The sequence below is a fragment of the Myxocyprinus asiaticus genome, chromosome 31 (assembly GCF_019703515.2).
Source record: "Myxocyprinus asiaticus isolate MX2 ecotype Aquarium Trade chromosome 31, UBuf_Myxa_2, whole genome shotgun sequence".
In the NCBI taxonomy this organism is placed as follows: domain Eukaryota; kingdom Metazoa; phylum Chordata; class Actinopteri; order Cypriniformes; family Catostomidae; genus Myxocyprinus; species Myxocyprinus asiaticus.
In genome coordinates this window covers 8,710,563-8,724,539 of record NC_059374.1, presented here as the reverse complement: position 1 = coordinate 8,724,539, position 13,977 = coordinate 8,710,563, and the positions used below count along the sequence as shown (strand labels likewise).

Below are 13,977 nucleotides of genomic sequence, written 5' to 3'. Positions count from 1 at the left end.
ACACTGTCAGTTTGTGAAATAAATTCAACACAGCTACCATTCCAATTTTCTGTTGTGCACATTTCATTTACAGATATTTTATCTGTGTTTATGACATCAGACAAAGAGTGACTGCAGCCAACATCAATTTCCATTTCTGGTTTCACATCTTTTCTCACTTTTTCTGCTTCATCAGTTTTCTCGATCACTGGACAGCACACCGACCGATCTACTTTATTAACATGCTGACTGATGTCAATCATTTTTGCCTTGACCCCAGTTACCTCAAATGGATGATGATTTGCATTCAAGAACACACCAAGTTTCCTGAAATGAATGAGCAGGGACTCCATGTTGGGATAGAAAGCCACTACACTCTTACCCACAGCTGCGCATGTTCCATCACAGTGTTGTGAATGTGGATCAATCACTGCATACCAGGAACCTTCTTTGACAGCTGCACATATGTTTAGATTAATATTTACCAAACATGCAACAAACCTCTGGAATGCTTCATTCACTGCTTCATCAAGTGACATGGCAAACCCTTGCAAACCTTCATCATACTGATCAACACCAAACAAGCCAATAGATGATTGACCATAGTTTATTGAAAAACTATAATTATTCATCATGTGTATGTCAGGCAACTCATCAACATGCATGTATGTAGCCTCGGGCAGGATCGTTGATTTTCCCTGCATCTCTCATGGCACTGTAGAGGTCATCTCCATGCATCAGAACAGCATTCAGGTCACTCGGGGTCCATCGCAACACACTTTTCACCTTACACATCATAATTGCAGTTAAACTGTTAACAGCATGTTGCTTGCTCTTATTGGGGCCAAAACGGGAATGACCTTGATGGAAAGAGCCTCTGATGTAGGACGTCTGTGGACATAAATCAGAAACAGCATTCATGGTCACCTTGTCAGTATCATCTTTATTGGTAGTGAAAGAAAAAGATTCAGGCAGAACTTTAAAGAATGTTTTGTTAGTGAGACTTATCAAGGGTTTTTCAAAACTTTTGATTGATTTTTCAAGATTTGTCAAGCATTGTTCAGTATCATGTTTAGGATCACGTTTAGAATCAAGTTTAGCCCCATTGTGTAATACATGATGTTCAGATAATTCTGCCAATTTTTTAAGAGGTGGCAGAGCCTCTTCGGGAATAGCAGCCATGTGTTTTAGCTTCCTCTTCCTGGCTGCCTCCGAACGATGACTGTGTTTTGTTCGAGGCATCTATATACATAAAAACACAAAAATAAAAATTTCTTTCATTAGTATATCCAAATAGACAAACACAATACATTAAAAATTCTTAAAAGCAAAGACTTATTGTCCACATAAAAAATATGTATTCAAGCCATAATGATATGACATGTTATTTTATATATATATATATAATTTGTTACCTTCAGTAAAGACACCAAATAGCAGTGTTAAGCATTTAAATGATTATGGAATATGTTAATGTTCAAACTACAGAATAATTGGATGATGATTGGCAAATATTTAAATAAAATGCTTCATTATGCCCAAACATTAAAGAATTATGTCTAGACATCTGTACAAAAAACTTTAAACAAGTAATGTTTATTACAGACAATGTAATGACTTTCTTTCTAATGCGTACATATAATCAGCACTGTATTATTTACTAAATTATAGGGGTGTGATGAGATCTCATGCCATGAGATCCCATCATATTAAAATGTGACGATATTTCTCATTGAGATGAAAAGCTGTCTCGTGATATCAGTCCAACAAAGTTGAGTTTATAGCAAAACCTTTTACAGTGCTTGCAATATATATTTTAGTGCATATGCTGTTTGTCTGGGTTTCCAATAACATGCATTTGAGAATGTATATAATGTCTGACGTGCTTAGTGTTGGGTCATCATCATTTACATGCATACATCACGTCTCAGCAGCTCAGTTAAAAACTCCATCTCTGCATATGCTGTGAGTTTGGGTTGCTAATAACATTCATCTGGGAACACAACATGTAATACCAGATTTACAATGTAAATAATTTTGAAACCTGCACCAACAAAGGAGAATGCATCAATATATTTGTAAATATGCAAATTGAAAGTTTAAACCCTCACTCTGAGTTTAAATGTTTTGATATCCACGTTCTTGTTCAAAAAAATCACATTGGCTATAGCATTTCTATGGTAAAAAATCAATTAATCAATTAATCATCAAAATGATCAGTAGATTACTCAATCATCAAAACAACCATTTGACAGCCCTAGATTAGTTAAATAATTTCTGAAAGCACCTGCATTGTTTTGCATTTTGTGATTAAAAGACTATTTGTCCAGTCATATGTTTTGTCATTGAAGATTTCTTAAAAATAGTATTAAAATATCGTTTCATCTTATTCTTTTGAACCCAATATCATGTATTGTCTTTTCTTGTGTGCTAAGTATATCGTCACACCCCTAGTATTAACATATTTAACATTCATCTAGTAAACTAGACTCAGAACATTAGCACAATATTTTCTAAAAAAGAAAATTATTGCCTATATTGTTATAATACCTATTTAAAAAAATTAATGTCTTAAATCAAATCAAGTTTGAAATTCTTCTGAAACTTCTGTAGGGGAAAACAACTCAGTTTAGAGCTTAACATCTATAAGCACATTTACTAAAGCAAATTTACTAAAGCATGTAAAATAAACAATACTGTAAATATATACACAGGGTGCCATTTGCTGGGGGGATTTACCATCCTCTCGTATACATACATACATACATACATACATATACACACACACACACACACATACACACACAGACAGATACCAAGCTGTTACATTCTGGTATCATAGCAAATCAAATCAAATCAAATCAAATCACTTTATTGTCACACAGCCATATACACAAGTGCAATGGTGTGTTAAATTCTTGGGTGCAGTTCCGATCAACATAGCACTCGTGACAGTGATGAGACATATACCAATTTACAATAACATCAAATTAACACAACACAATTTAAACATCTGTTATACACATAATTACACTCAACAATATACAAATAATAACATACACTGTACAGTATACAATACGCATTTTTTTTTGTTTTTTTTTTTACTATATAGATACACATTATTCAATAAAAATAAAAAAAAATTAAATATGTATATATATATATATATATATATATATATATATATATATATATATATATATATATATATATATATATATAGAATGTACAGTATTGTACTGTATTGACATTCAGGCTGTCGGTTGATAGTCAGCTGTTAAGATAGAACATAATATAATAATAATAATAATATAATTTATGACAGTCCGGTGTGAGATATAAGAGTAAGGGTAATAAAGTGCAGTGCTGATGTATTTTGATCGTGGGAGATCAAGAGTTCAGAAGTCTGATTGCTTGGGGGAAGAAGCTATCATGGAGTCGGCTGGTGCGGGTCCTGATGCTGCGATACCGCCTACCTGATGGTAGCAGTGAGAACAGCCCATGGCTCGGGTGGCTGGAGTCTCTGATGATCCTCTGAGCTTTTTTCACACACCGCCTTGTATATATTTCCTGGAGGGAGGGAAGCTCACCTCCGATGATGTGTCTAGCAGTTCGCACCACCCTTTGCAGTGCTTTGCGGTTGTGGGCAGTGCTATTGCCGTACCAGGTGGAGATACAGCCAGTCAGGATGCTCTCCACAGTGCAGGTGTAGAACCGTGTGAGGATGTGGCGGTTCATTCCAAACTTCCTCAGCCGTCTCAGGAAGAAGAGGCGCTGATGAGCCTTCTTCACAATGACTTCAGTGTGGACGGACCATGTGAGTTCCTCAGTGATGTGGACACCCAGGAACTTGAAGCTGCTGACTCTCTCCACTGGTGCTCCATTGATGGTGATGGGACTGTGTTCTCTGTCTTTTCTTCTGAAGTCCACCACAAGCTCCTTTGTCTTACTGACGCTGAGGGAGAGGTTGTGCTCCTGACACCAGTGTGTCAGAGTGTGCACCTCCACTCTGTAGGCTGTTTCATCATTGTCAGTGATCAGACCTACCACCGTCGTGTCATCAGCAAACTTAATGATGGCATTGGAGCTATGTGTTGCCACATAGTCATGTGTGTACAAGGAATACAGTAGTGGGCTGAGAACACAGCCCTGCGGGGCTCCAGTGTTGAGGGTTAGTGATGAGGAGATGTTGCTGCCTATTCTAACCACCTGGCGTCTGCTTGACAGGAAGTCCAGGATCCAGCTGCACAGCGAGCTGTTTAAGCCCAGAGCCTGGAGTTTCTCATCTAGCTTGGAGGGCACTATGGTGTTGAATGCTGAGCTGTAGTCTACAAACAGCATTCTCACATAAGTGTTCTTTTTTTCCAGGTGGGAGAGAGCAGTGTGTATTGTAGATGCAATGGCATCATCAGTGGAGCGGTTGTTGCGGTAAGCAAACTGCAGCGGGTCAAGATTGAGTGGCAATACAGAGCAGATGTAATCTCTGATTAGTCTCTCAAAACATTTCCTGATGACAGGACGCCAGTCATTTAAACAAGTTATTTTTGATTGTTTTGGTACAGGCACAATGGTGGATGTTTTAAAGCATGTGGGGAATACAGACAAAGAGAGGGAAAGGTTGAAAATGTCCGTAAAAACACCAGCCAGCTGGTTCGCGCACGCTCTGATGACGCGGCCCGGAATGCCGTCTGGGCCCGCGGCTTTGCGGATATTCACCCTTCGGAAGGATCGGGTTACATCCGCTACAGAGACGGAGAGTGAACTAACCTCTGTAGCTTCAGCCGCGAGAGCTCTCTCCGCGAGGGCGGTGTTATTTCCCTCGAAACGAGCATAAAAAGTATTTAGCTCATCCGGTAGAGAGGCAGCGGTGTTCATGGCGGAGTTTTTATTCCCTTTAAAGTCTGTGATGATTTTAATTCCCTGCCACATGCTTCTAGAGTTGGTGGTGTTAAACTGTCCTTCAATCTTGCTCCTGTACTGCCGTTTTGCGGTTCTGATAGTTTTTCGGAGGGCATAACTGGCTTGTTTATGCTCCTCCGCGTTCCCGGAATTAAAAGCGGAGGTCCGCACATTAAGTGCCGTGCGAACACCGCTATTGATCCATGGCTTCTGATTCGGATAGATCCGTATTGTCCTGGTCGGAATCACTTCCTCTATGCACGTTCTGATGAAACACATTACGCTATCAGCGTAAAGCTCAATGTCGTCATCAGAGGCGGACCGGAACATCTCCCAGTCCGTGTGATCAAAACAATCCTGTAGCGTAGAGTCTGATTGGTCCGACCAGCACTGGATCGTTCTGAGGGTGGGTGCTTCCTGTTTCAATTTCTGCCTGTAAGCGGGCAGAAGCAGAATGGAAGAGTGGTCCGATTTGCCAAATGGTGGGCGGGGGAGGGATTTGTAGCCATCCCAGAACAGAGAGTAGCAATGGTCCAAAACCCGGTCCCCTCGTGTGTTGAAACTAATGTGCTGGTGATATTTTGGTGCGACTGATTTTAAACTGGCTTTATTAAAGTCCCCGGTCACAATGAACGCGGCCTCAGGGTGCGCTGTTTCCTGCTCACTTATACTCCCATACAGTTCCTTGAGTGCCCGGTCTGTGTCGGCTTGTGGGGGGATGTACACAGCAGTGATAATGACTGCTGTGAATTCCCTCGGTAGCCAGAATGGTCGACGCAGAAGCATAAGAAATTCCAGATCAGGAGAACAGAAAGACTTGATAGAATGTACGTTCCTCTGATCACACCAGGATTTGTTGATCATAAAACATACACCACCTCCTCTAGTTTTACCTGAGAGGTCTTTCGTTTTCTCCGCTTGGTGCACGGAGAACCCCGCGGGTTCAATGGCTGAGTCTGGAATCTCCGCAGACATCCAAGTTTCTGTTAATGCAGATATTGCAGCAGTCCCTCATCTCTCATTGGAAAGAGATCCGCGCTTTCAGCTCGCAGAGCTTGTTATCCAGAGACTGAACATTTGCCAGTAGAATAGTGGGTAGCGGGGGTCGATTTGCGCGGCGTCTTACTCTGATGAGAACGCCGGCTCTGTTTCCCCTTTTCCTCCTGCGTTTCCGCGGCCGTGCTGCCCAGACAAAGGGCTCCGCTTGCGTGTTTGTAAACAGCGGGTCGGCATTGAGGAATGTGAAGTCCGGTTTTCGGTGTGAGATCGCTGAACCAATGTCCAAAAGTGTTTGTCTGTCGTAGACAATAAGGCAGACAACATCCAAGACAAAAAACATAAGAATTGTGAACAAAACAAACAAAAAATTGCTATGTTGTGTCGGAGCTCGCAACACAGCAGCCATACTCGGCGCCATCTTGAGTCCAAAAGCGCCGAGTATGGCTGCTGCGTTGCGAGGCAATATTGTGGTATTAAACCACCCTACTGCTGTCAAATGTTTAGTTTATCATCAACTAGTAATTCAAAATTCACACAACTGCAGGCTGGATCATCTTTGCTAACAGTAAGACACCAAGACATTGCTATAGTTACGAAAGTGTCATCACAATTATGGAAGTCATGTTGTTTACACACACACACACACACACAACTATAATTTAGCACATTCACTTCTACATATAAATACAGATGTCTCTTCTCAAACAATGTAGTGTGTATGTGACAATATTCTATAAACTCACTGTGGTTCATGATTCATTTTCATTAATAAAAATATTTAAATTCATCCCCCCACCCTTATTTTCCTCAAATGGCACCCTGTAGTATGTGCAAGTATTAGGGGTGTAACAATATAATTAGCTCACAATACAACAACATACACAATATTGGGTTCATGAGAATGAGACAAGACAATATTTTAGTATTATTTTTAAAAAATCTTTAATGACAAAATATATAACTGGAAAAGAGTATCAATAAACCGCATTATTAAACCGTTTTCTAAGGCTGCACGATGTATTCAAACCATTTAAAAACCATACTATAGCATAGTGCTATTGTGAATTCACAAAGGCTGCAATTCAATTAAATAAATATATGCCCTGCATGTTTAATATATATGCGCTTTAATTATTTACATGCTTGTAGGTTACGTGCTTCTCAGAGCAGCTCCGTTCACAGTAAATGCTGCACAACATGTTATCATTTACATGCGTGGGGCGCGTCTCAATCTCCATCTCTGCATATGCTGAGAGTTTGGGTTTCTTATTAACTTTATCTGGGAACGCAATGTGCGCCATTTCATCAGATTTGTAACGTAAATCATTATAAACCTACGCCAACACAGGATAATACATCAATATGTTTCTAAATATGCTAACTGTTCATCGCGATTTCAAAATAAAAGTTTAACCCCTCGCTCTGAGTTTGCATGTTTTGATGTCCACATATTCTTGTTCAAGAAATTACAAATTACTGATTAAAATTCAGAATATTAAATGTACCCAAAATGACTATTAAAAAGCTCATTTTCACCCCATTAAAAGCTGCATTGAAATACAAATCTAAATGTTATTGTAAACAAAAATGTAAAAATGTAAAAATGTAATAATTACAGTAAAAACAAATATTGAATATACAGGGATTTCTATGATATAAAAATTATGTGCGCAATTTCTAGCATCTTTCAAATAAATCCTAGGGAATACCACAACCAAACAATTACAATTTGCTCACCTGAATGTCCACATTAAGCATCTCCTATTCCAGGTAAAGCAACACAAACTGTTTGACACAGTCAGTCCCCTTTCCATCACAGGAAGTACCAACCATCTGTACAAAGTTGTTCATTGCCTTGTAAACAACCAGAATTCTTAAAGCAATAAATAAATAAATAAATAAAAATAAAAAAAAGTATTACTGTAAGTAAAGCCCTGGATAGTGTGACAGCTGACAGACTCACTATACAAACATCATTCCAATTAAACCAATGAACGTCATGTAAAAGGTATAAGGTCATCTTGTCAGTCATTAAGAATAATGGCTAGCACAGCACTGCATATAAATGTTCAACCCGAGTAAAAACAAAAACATAAGTGCCCAAGTCTATTGCTAAACTGGAAAATACTGTACCCCTTTATTAATTAAAAAAACAAACAAACAAACAAAAAAACAGAAGCAATGAATGGTTTCAAAACTACTTTTACTGAACACTTAAAACAATAAAAAGATACAAAAAGACATAATACTTAACACTTTTCAAACATTAAATCAAAGTCTTTAAAAGAAAACTAAATTGAGAATTTTCACAAAAAAAAAAGAAAAAAAAAACTGAATCACTTACTGCAGACAAAAACAAAATTGTCTTTCTAGACATTTCTTTTCAATAAAAATTGAAAAACAAAATGGCTGAACATGTTAAAACTGTAAACATTTTTAAGTAAAGGCATAACATTTAGAATACTTTACAAAAAGTGATATAACAACCCACATAAAACTTAGGTTTAAAATAAATATTATCAACACTGTTACTGCTATATCAACACACAAAAAAATTAAAGTGCCTTTTATTACCATACACTTTATAGAAATATAAAGCAACAACAACAGAAAATGTACATAATGAACATATTAAATCTACAAACATCAGCCATGTAAGATTTACTAAAGGCTGTAATTTTAATCAACCAGCATGTTAATCACATTAACACTGCAAATATTAATGTAAACTGTTAACATGTTGCACTAACACTGATAAATCAACATGCTCAGTTAGGTTCTGACAACAACATAGTTAAGAACTCTCATTTTCAACTTCCACTGCTTCATCCAAAAAATTCTCAAATTCAATGGCTGCAACTTCACCCAGCAAATTCTCAACTCCAACTGCAGGAGATTCAGCCAGCAAATTCTCAACTCCAACTGCAGGAGCTTCACCCAGCAAATTCACGTTTACAACTGTTGTAGCTTCAGCCAGCAAATTCACTTTTCCAACAGTTGTAGCTTCACCTAGCTTATTCTTGGTTTCAGATGCTGTAGTCTCACCCACCAAATTCTTGCTTCCACCTGATGGCATTGGATCATTGACCACCTTGTTCAGTGCAATAACAGAATTTTTCTTAATTTTCACACTGCACAATCCAATTTCAAACAAGTGCTCTTCGACATTTTGCTCATCCATAAGCAACTCAAGAAGTCCCTCCTGCTCCAAATACTTTCTCAACACCGAATTGGACACCCTCAGATCCTCCTCACCAAAAATCTCCTGACAAGCAGACTTTTGTGGTCACAGTCAGTTGAAAACTTGCAGCAGCTTGCACCTCTCACACAGATTAAACTTGCCTTTAGCATTAAATGCAGCCTGCCAAGCAAAGCACTTTACACATTGTCGGGACATGCTAACCTCAGCTGCAGTGATATGACCAATTAATGTGGTCATCTGGCCTTTATCAAGTGTAAATGCTCTGAGTTCACACAACACAGCGGTTCCACTTCTTTGATTTCCGTGGATCGAGTAGTTGTCACGTACAATTCACCAGCAGACTCCCTAGTGCACACATTGCTAATTTCATATGAATGACCACTCACAAGCATTCTCATTTGTGCCTCCCACAACTGAATTTTGATACGGTCACTGTGATCCGTATATATATATATATATATATATATATATATATATATATATAACAAAAAATTTACCTTATGGTCAATACAAAGCAAGTGCTAAGATTTTTTAAATAAAAAAATAAAAAATAGAACATGTTGTTCTTTGTTACTGCAGAACTACTGTACTTTCAGTCAGTGCTAACTAGTTAAATCATCATTGGCTTTGCTTTTAAATAGTTAGCTTGTTGCTTGCAGACAGCGCAGTCTTACTAATAAGTAATAAATATTAGTAATAATCATCTTTATTATCTAAAAATTTTAGGGGAGACTGCCTGGGGTTGGGGTTTGTTGTTGGCACAAATTATCAGGGTGTTTGACTTCATTGACTGAACAGGTTTGAACTTTTTAGTAACACAAGTCAAACATTCAGATACTGCACATAACAGCATCTTATTATGGAAGCAAAAATCAGTCTGTCTTAACCATTAGCATTTTTAAGAGTTGGACTGAAGTCAACCAATCCCAGTCTTCATTGTAAATCCATTATTTAAATAATTTAACACCACAAAAATGACAAATGATATAGAAATTGTAATAAGCTTACTTTTGTTTTTTTCACACTTTGCCTCTTATTATTTTCTTTTTTTGAAATTGAGCTCCCGATGGTTTTTGTCGCTTCATTTTGAATCTCAACTAACAATCTTGATTGCTACTGCCGGTAATACGTCAGCAGCAAAAATTATGCCATCATCATTATCGTCCATAATACCGTAAAAAAATTAAATCATCATCACTGACACTCACACACACGTCACACAGACACACCGACGGTGATGACTGATAAGTATGATGTACTTTTTAATTTTATTAAAATGTAAATAAATAAAAAACCACCGGTGATGAGTGTCCTGTTGCACTTGGCCTAATACAACCTTGCACACACTGCCACTTATTCACATCGGCACTAGGGGGCGCCAACAAACCAATTTGACCAAACAAACTTTTCTGAAGTAATAAGAGATATGAGGAAAATTAAATGTGGCTTGGTACTGTTAATCAGATTCGGTGGGGCGGCACCCCAAATATGGTGACGCCCTAGGCGGCTACCTATGACGCCTAATGGATTGACTGGCCCTGTCACCGCTTGTCAATGTCAAAATGTTTCAAATAACCAATCAAATCAAACTAGGCAAGCTTTTTGTTCACAAAAGCAACTGAGCACAAATTCCAGCGCGACACTTCATAACTTAAGATGTAACAAGCTAAACTAAATATTTAACATTTGACAGCTGTTTTCCGATAATCAACGATAAAAACTAATAAACGTTTGTCTAATTTCACCATCTTGAAATGAAAATAACCCTATATTTACATGAACAAAGCCATTTTCAGCATATTAGGCATAAAATTAATAATGAACATGCACATATTGTAAATGCATTTAATAAACTTAGTCACATAGCTTTCCTAGGAGAACAGAGTGAAAAATAAGGAGACTAAAAGAAAATGAAAGCATGATGGAAATCATGGAGATGACAAGAGAGCATTCACTGACAATGTACTGCCCACTGGCATTGTTTCAAAGCTATTGTTATCCAATTTTTTGCATTTAAACATCTTAAAATGCACATATGTAAAGCACAAAAATCAAAATGTTCTCGTGGGAACATCCTCCTAACTAGTTCAAATTTGGCACTTCTAATTATAAAACCCTGCCTATGGCCCTAATTGTAAGGACCGAATTTACCCACCAAGACAGTAAAAGGAAAAACATTTGACATTGTAGGCCCATTTGGTCAGGCCGCGCGAGTGATGTTTTTTCAAAATCTAAAAATGCAGACATTTTTTGTGATGGGTGATTTAGTGGTAGTGATGTTTTTACAGTATAAAAAAGTGACGTTTGTACAGTATAAAAATCATTATGTCAATGGAAAGTCTACATAATCATATAAAAACAAATTTATGTGTGTATGTGTGAATATGTGTGTGCGTGTGTGTGTGAGAGTCTATAACACAACTGGACAAAAACAGACTTATGAAATGCTTTGACCTCGCCGCCACACTGTCAAGTGCTTCATAAAGCTCTCAACAGTTACTAACAAACCAGCACTGTCAGCACATTTCAATGGGTTTAAACAAGATAGACAACAGCTTCACTATATTTACAACAATTTTGGTGAGTTCCAAGGTGCCATGATTGAACTACCCTTTTGGTAGCTATAAGATTGTCATTTAGAAAATGGGCGTGGTCAAGTGTACAAATAAGCCCATAATTCCTAAACAAAAACTCAGAACTTCACAAAATTAGGTGAGCACATGTGACATATGACTCTAAACAAGCATGCATACTTTTATGGAGATTGGACTATAGGTCGCGCTATGAGCTTTAAAAAGCTTTAAAGACCATGTATTTCCTTAGTAAATTGCCTGTACTGGCTGTAAATGGTCTATTCCATCTATGATCTAGATGGTTACATGCTTGCTAAATAAAACATAATACCTTTTTACGCATGTGCTTAAAGGCCTTAAACCGCTTGAACCCCGTTAATTGCTGCTCACGGCTATATTTAATATTATTATTATTATTAATATTATTATTATTATTATTTATTATTCTTTTTCTGCCTTAAAAGTGTCTGGGCGTCAGAGACCATAAGTTGCAGAGACACCAAACTTGGTGGGATGGTCAGAAATCCCCCCCCACTACTCAGGCACCCACACACACACACACGTCAGACACTAGGTGGTGCTATAATAAGCACCTTTGCATTTGTGGTCATAACTCTGGGGCCGTAAGGGCTAGGATCAAAATTCTTTCCACTGAATCTTTCAGTCAAGGTCTACAAAACGTATATCTCCGATTTAATTTCCGTCTATAAAAATATTCTGCCATTTAGAATTTTCAGGAAAATGTACTTTTTCGAACTCCTCAAAGGCCGTATGCCCGATTCGCACGAAATTTGGTATGCATCATCTATGGAACCTCCCGACAAAAAGTATTTTATTTCGTCAAAGCATTACGAAGCTATAAGCCAACAAACTGGTCATGCGTTGTCCATGTAATCGAAATTGACCTATATCTACCAAACTAACAGTCCAAATGTAGCGAAACTAGATACACATAGACAACACGACATTCTGAGGCTACACGCTAAGTCACGTCAAATTCTTTTTGGGGTGCTACAACTAAAAAACGCTCATAACTCCACAGCTGTTTGATCAATTATGTTGAAAATTGGTTTGCATCTTCTATGGCCCAAAGGCTAACATATCACTCAAATATCATTTGGAAAAATCAACAAACATGGCCGCCAGCAGCCAATAAAATTTCAGCACCTAATAACATCAAATCTGAATGGCCGGCCATTACAAAACATGAGATATTCATACACAGTGTCAAAATGAGACTGTGTACCAAGTTTTGTGAGAATCGACCACAAGGTGGCGCTATTACAAAAACATTTAGGTTTTTGCTAATTACTCCGCATCCGAGCACATTAAAATCAAAATGATTTTTACCTCTAAATCCTTGCGTCAAGTGCTACAAAATGTATATCTCAGTTTATTTCATTTTATAAAATGTTTCTGCCATTCTAATTTACTGAAAACCCTACTTTTTCAAACTCCTCCTAGGGTGTTAATCAGATCTTCACCAAACTGGGCCCAGGTCAGCACTAGACCATGCAGGCAAAAAGTTATCAAAATAATTTTGGTCCATTAAATCATCTAGAAGATACAATCTGATATATTTGATTTGTGTGGCCCATTATGACTAATATTTCTGTATCTTGTGTGCACAAATGCCAAACTTCACAAAACTGTGTAAATATGGAAAACAGGACATTCTGAGGAATCATACTAAATTTCATGGATTTATGATGAATGGGGCTAACAGCACATTTTAAATAATCAAGCCATTTATCTGACCAATAAAAGCTGTAATTCTATTTGTTGTCCACCAGAGGGGACCACAGGATAAGAAATCATTTTAAGTCTAAGGCTTTCATGAGTGCATAAATGCATATAAATTTATTTGAAGAAACGTGGTACGCTGTCTTCTGACTTTTATAATATTAGTTTGCAAATAAATCTGTGATTTCCAAAATGATTATAAATAATCAAATGTCACCTTAATTTTTACATATCCTAAAAATATTGAAAACATATTTGTCAAGTTGCCAGACATGATTAACTGTCACATTGTTTTAGGGATATGTTTACATATGTCTGGAATTATAGTATGTTTATTTTTCAATTATCCCCGTTTCTGTCTCGCGTCATTTCTATATGGCTGCATCCGAAAACTGTAAAATGCTGCCTTAAAACCAGCCCAAAGGTGCCCCATAGGCAAACTATGGCAAGGCTCTTGCCCATGAAAACAACTGTTTTTTTCTTACTATGACAAGACAATGAAATTTGTCGGATCATACAGTGGTGTGAAAAAGTGTTTGCCCCCTTCCTGATTTCTTATTTTTTTTGCATGTTTGTCACACT

General features: G+C 37.5%; 1 protein-coding gene across 2 annotated transcripts in view; it reads right to left on the bottom strand.

The window, feature by feature from the left end:
• Window positions 1-625: 625 nt before the first annotated feature.
• Window positions 626-13,977, bottom strand: part of LOC127422212 (uncharacterized) — a 48,257-nt gene continuing 34,905 nt past the window's right edge. Inside the window, exons 2-3 of one of the 2 annotated variants that reach the window (XM_051665550.1) lie at window positions 7,615-7,710; window positions 626-1,221 (exon numbers count right to left, since the gene is read on the bottom strand). In XM_051665550.1, the coding sequence (XP_051521510.1) occupies window positions 634-1,221; window positions 7,615-7,635 (609 nt within the window). In that variant the 5' untranslated portion in view covers window positions 7,636-7,710 and the 3' untranslated portion in view covers window positions 626-633. The remainder of the gene's footprint in view (window positions 1,222-7,614; window positions 7,711-13,977) is intronic. The other variant, XM_051665549.1, reaches the window with a different exon arrangement.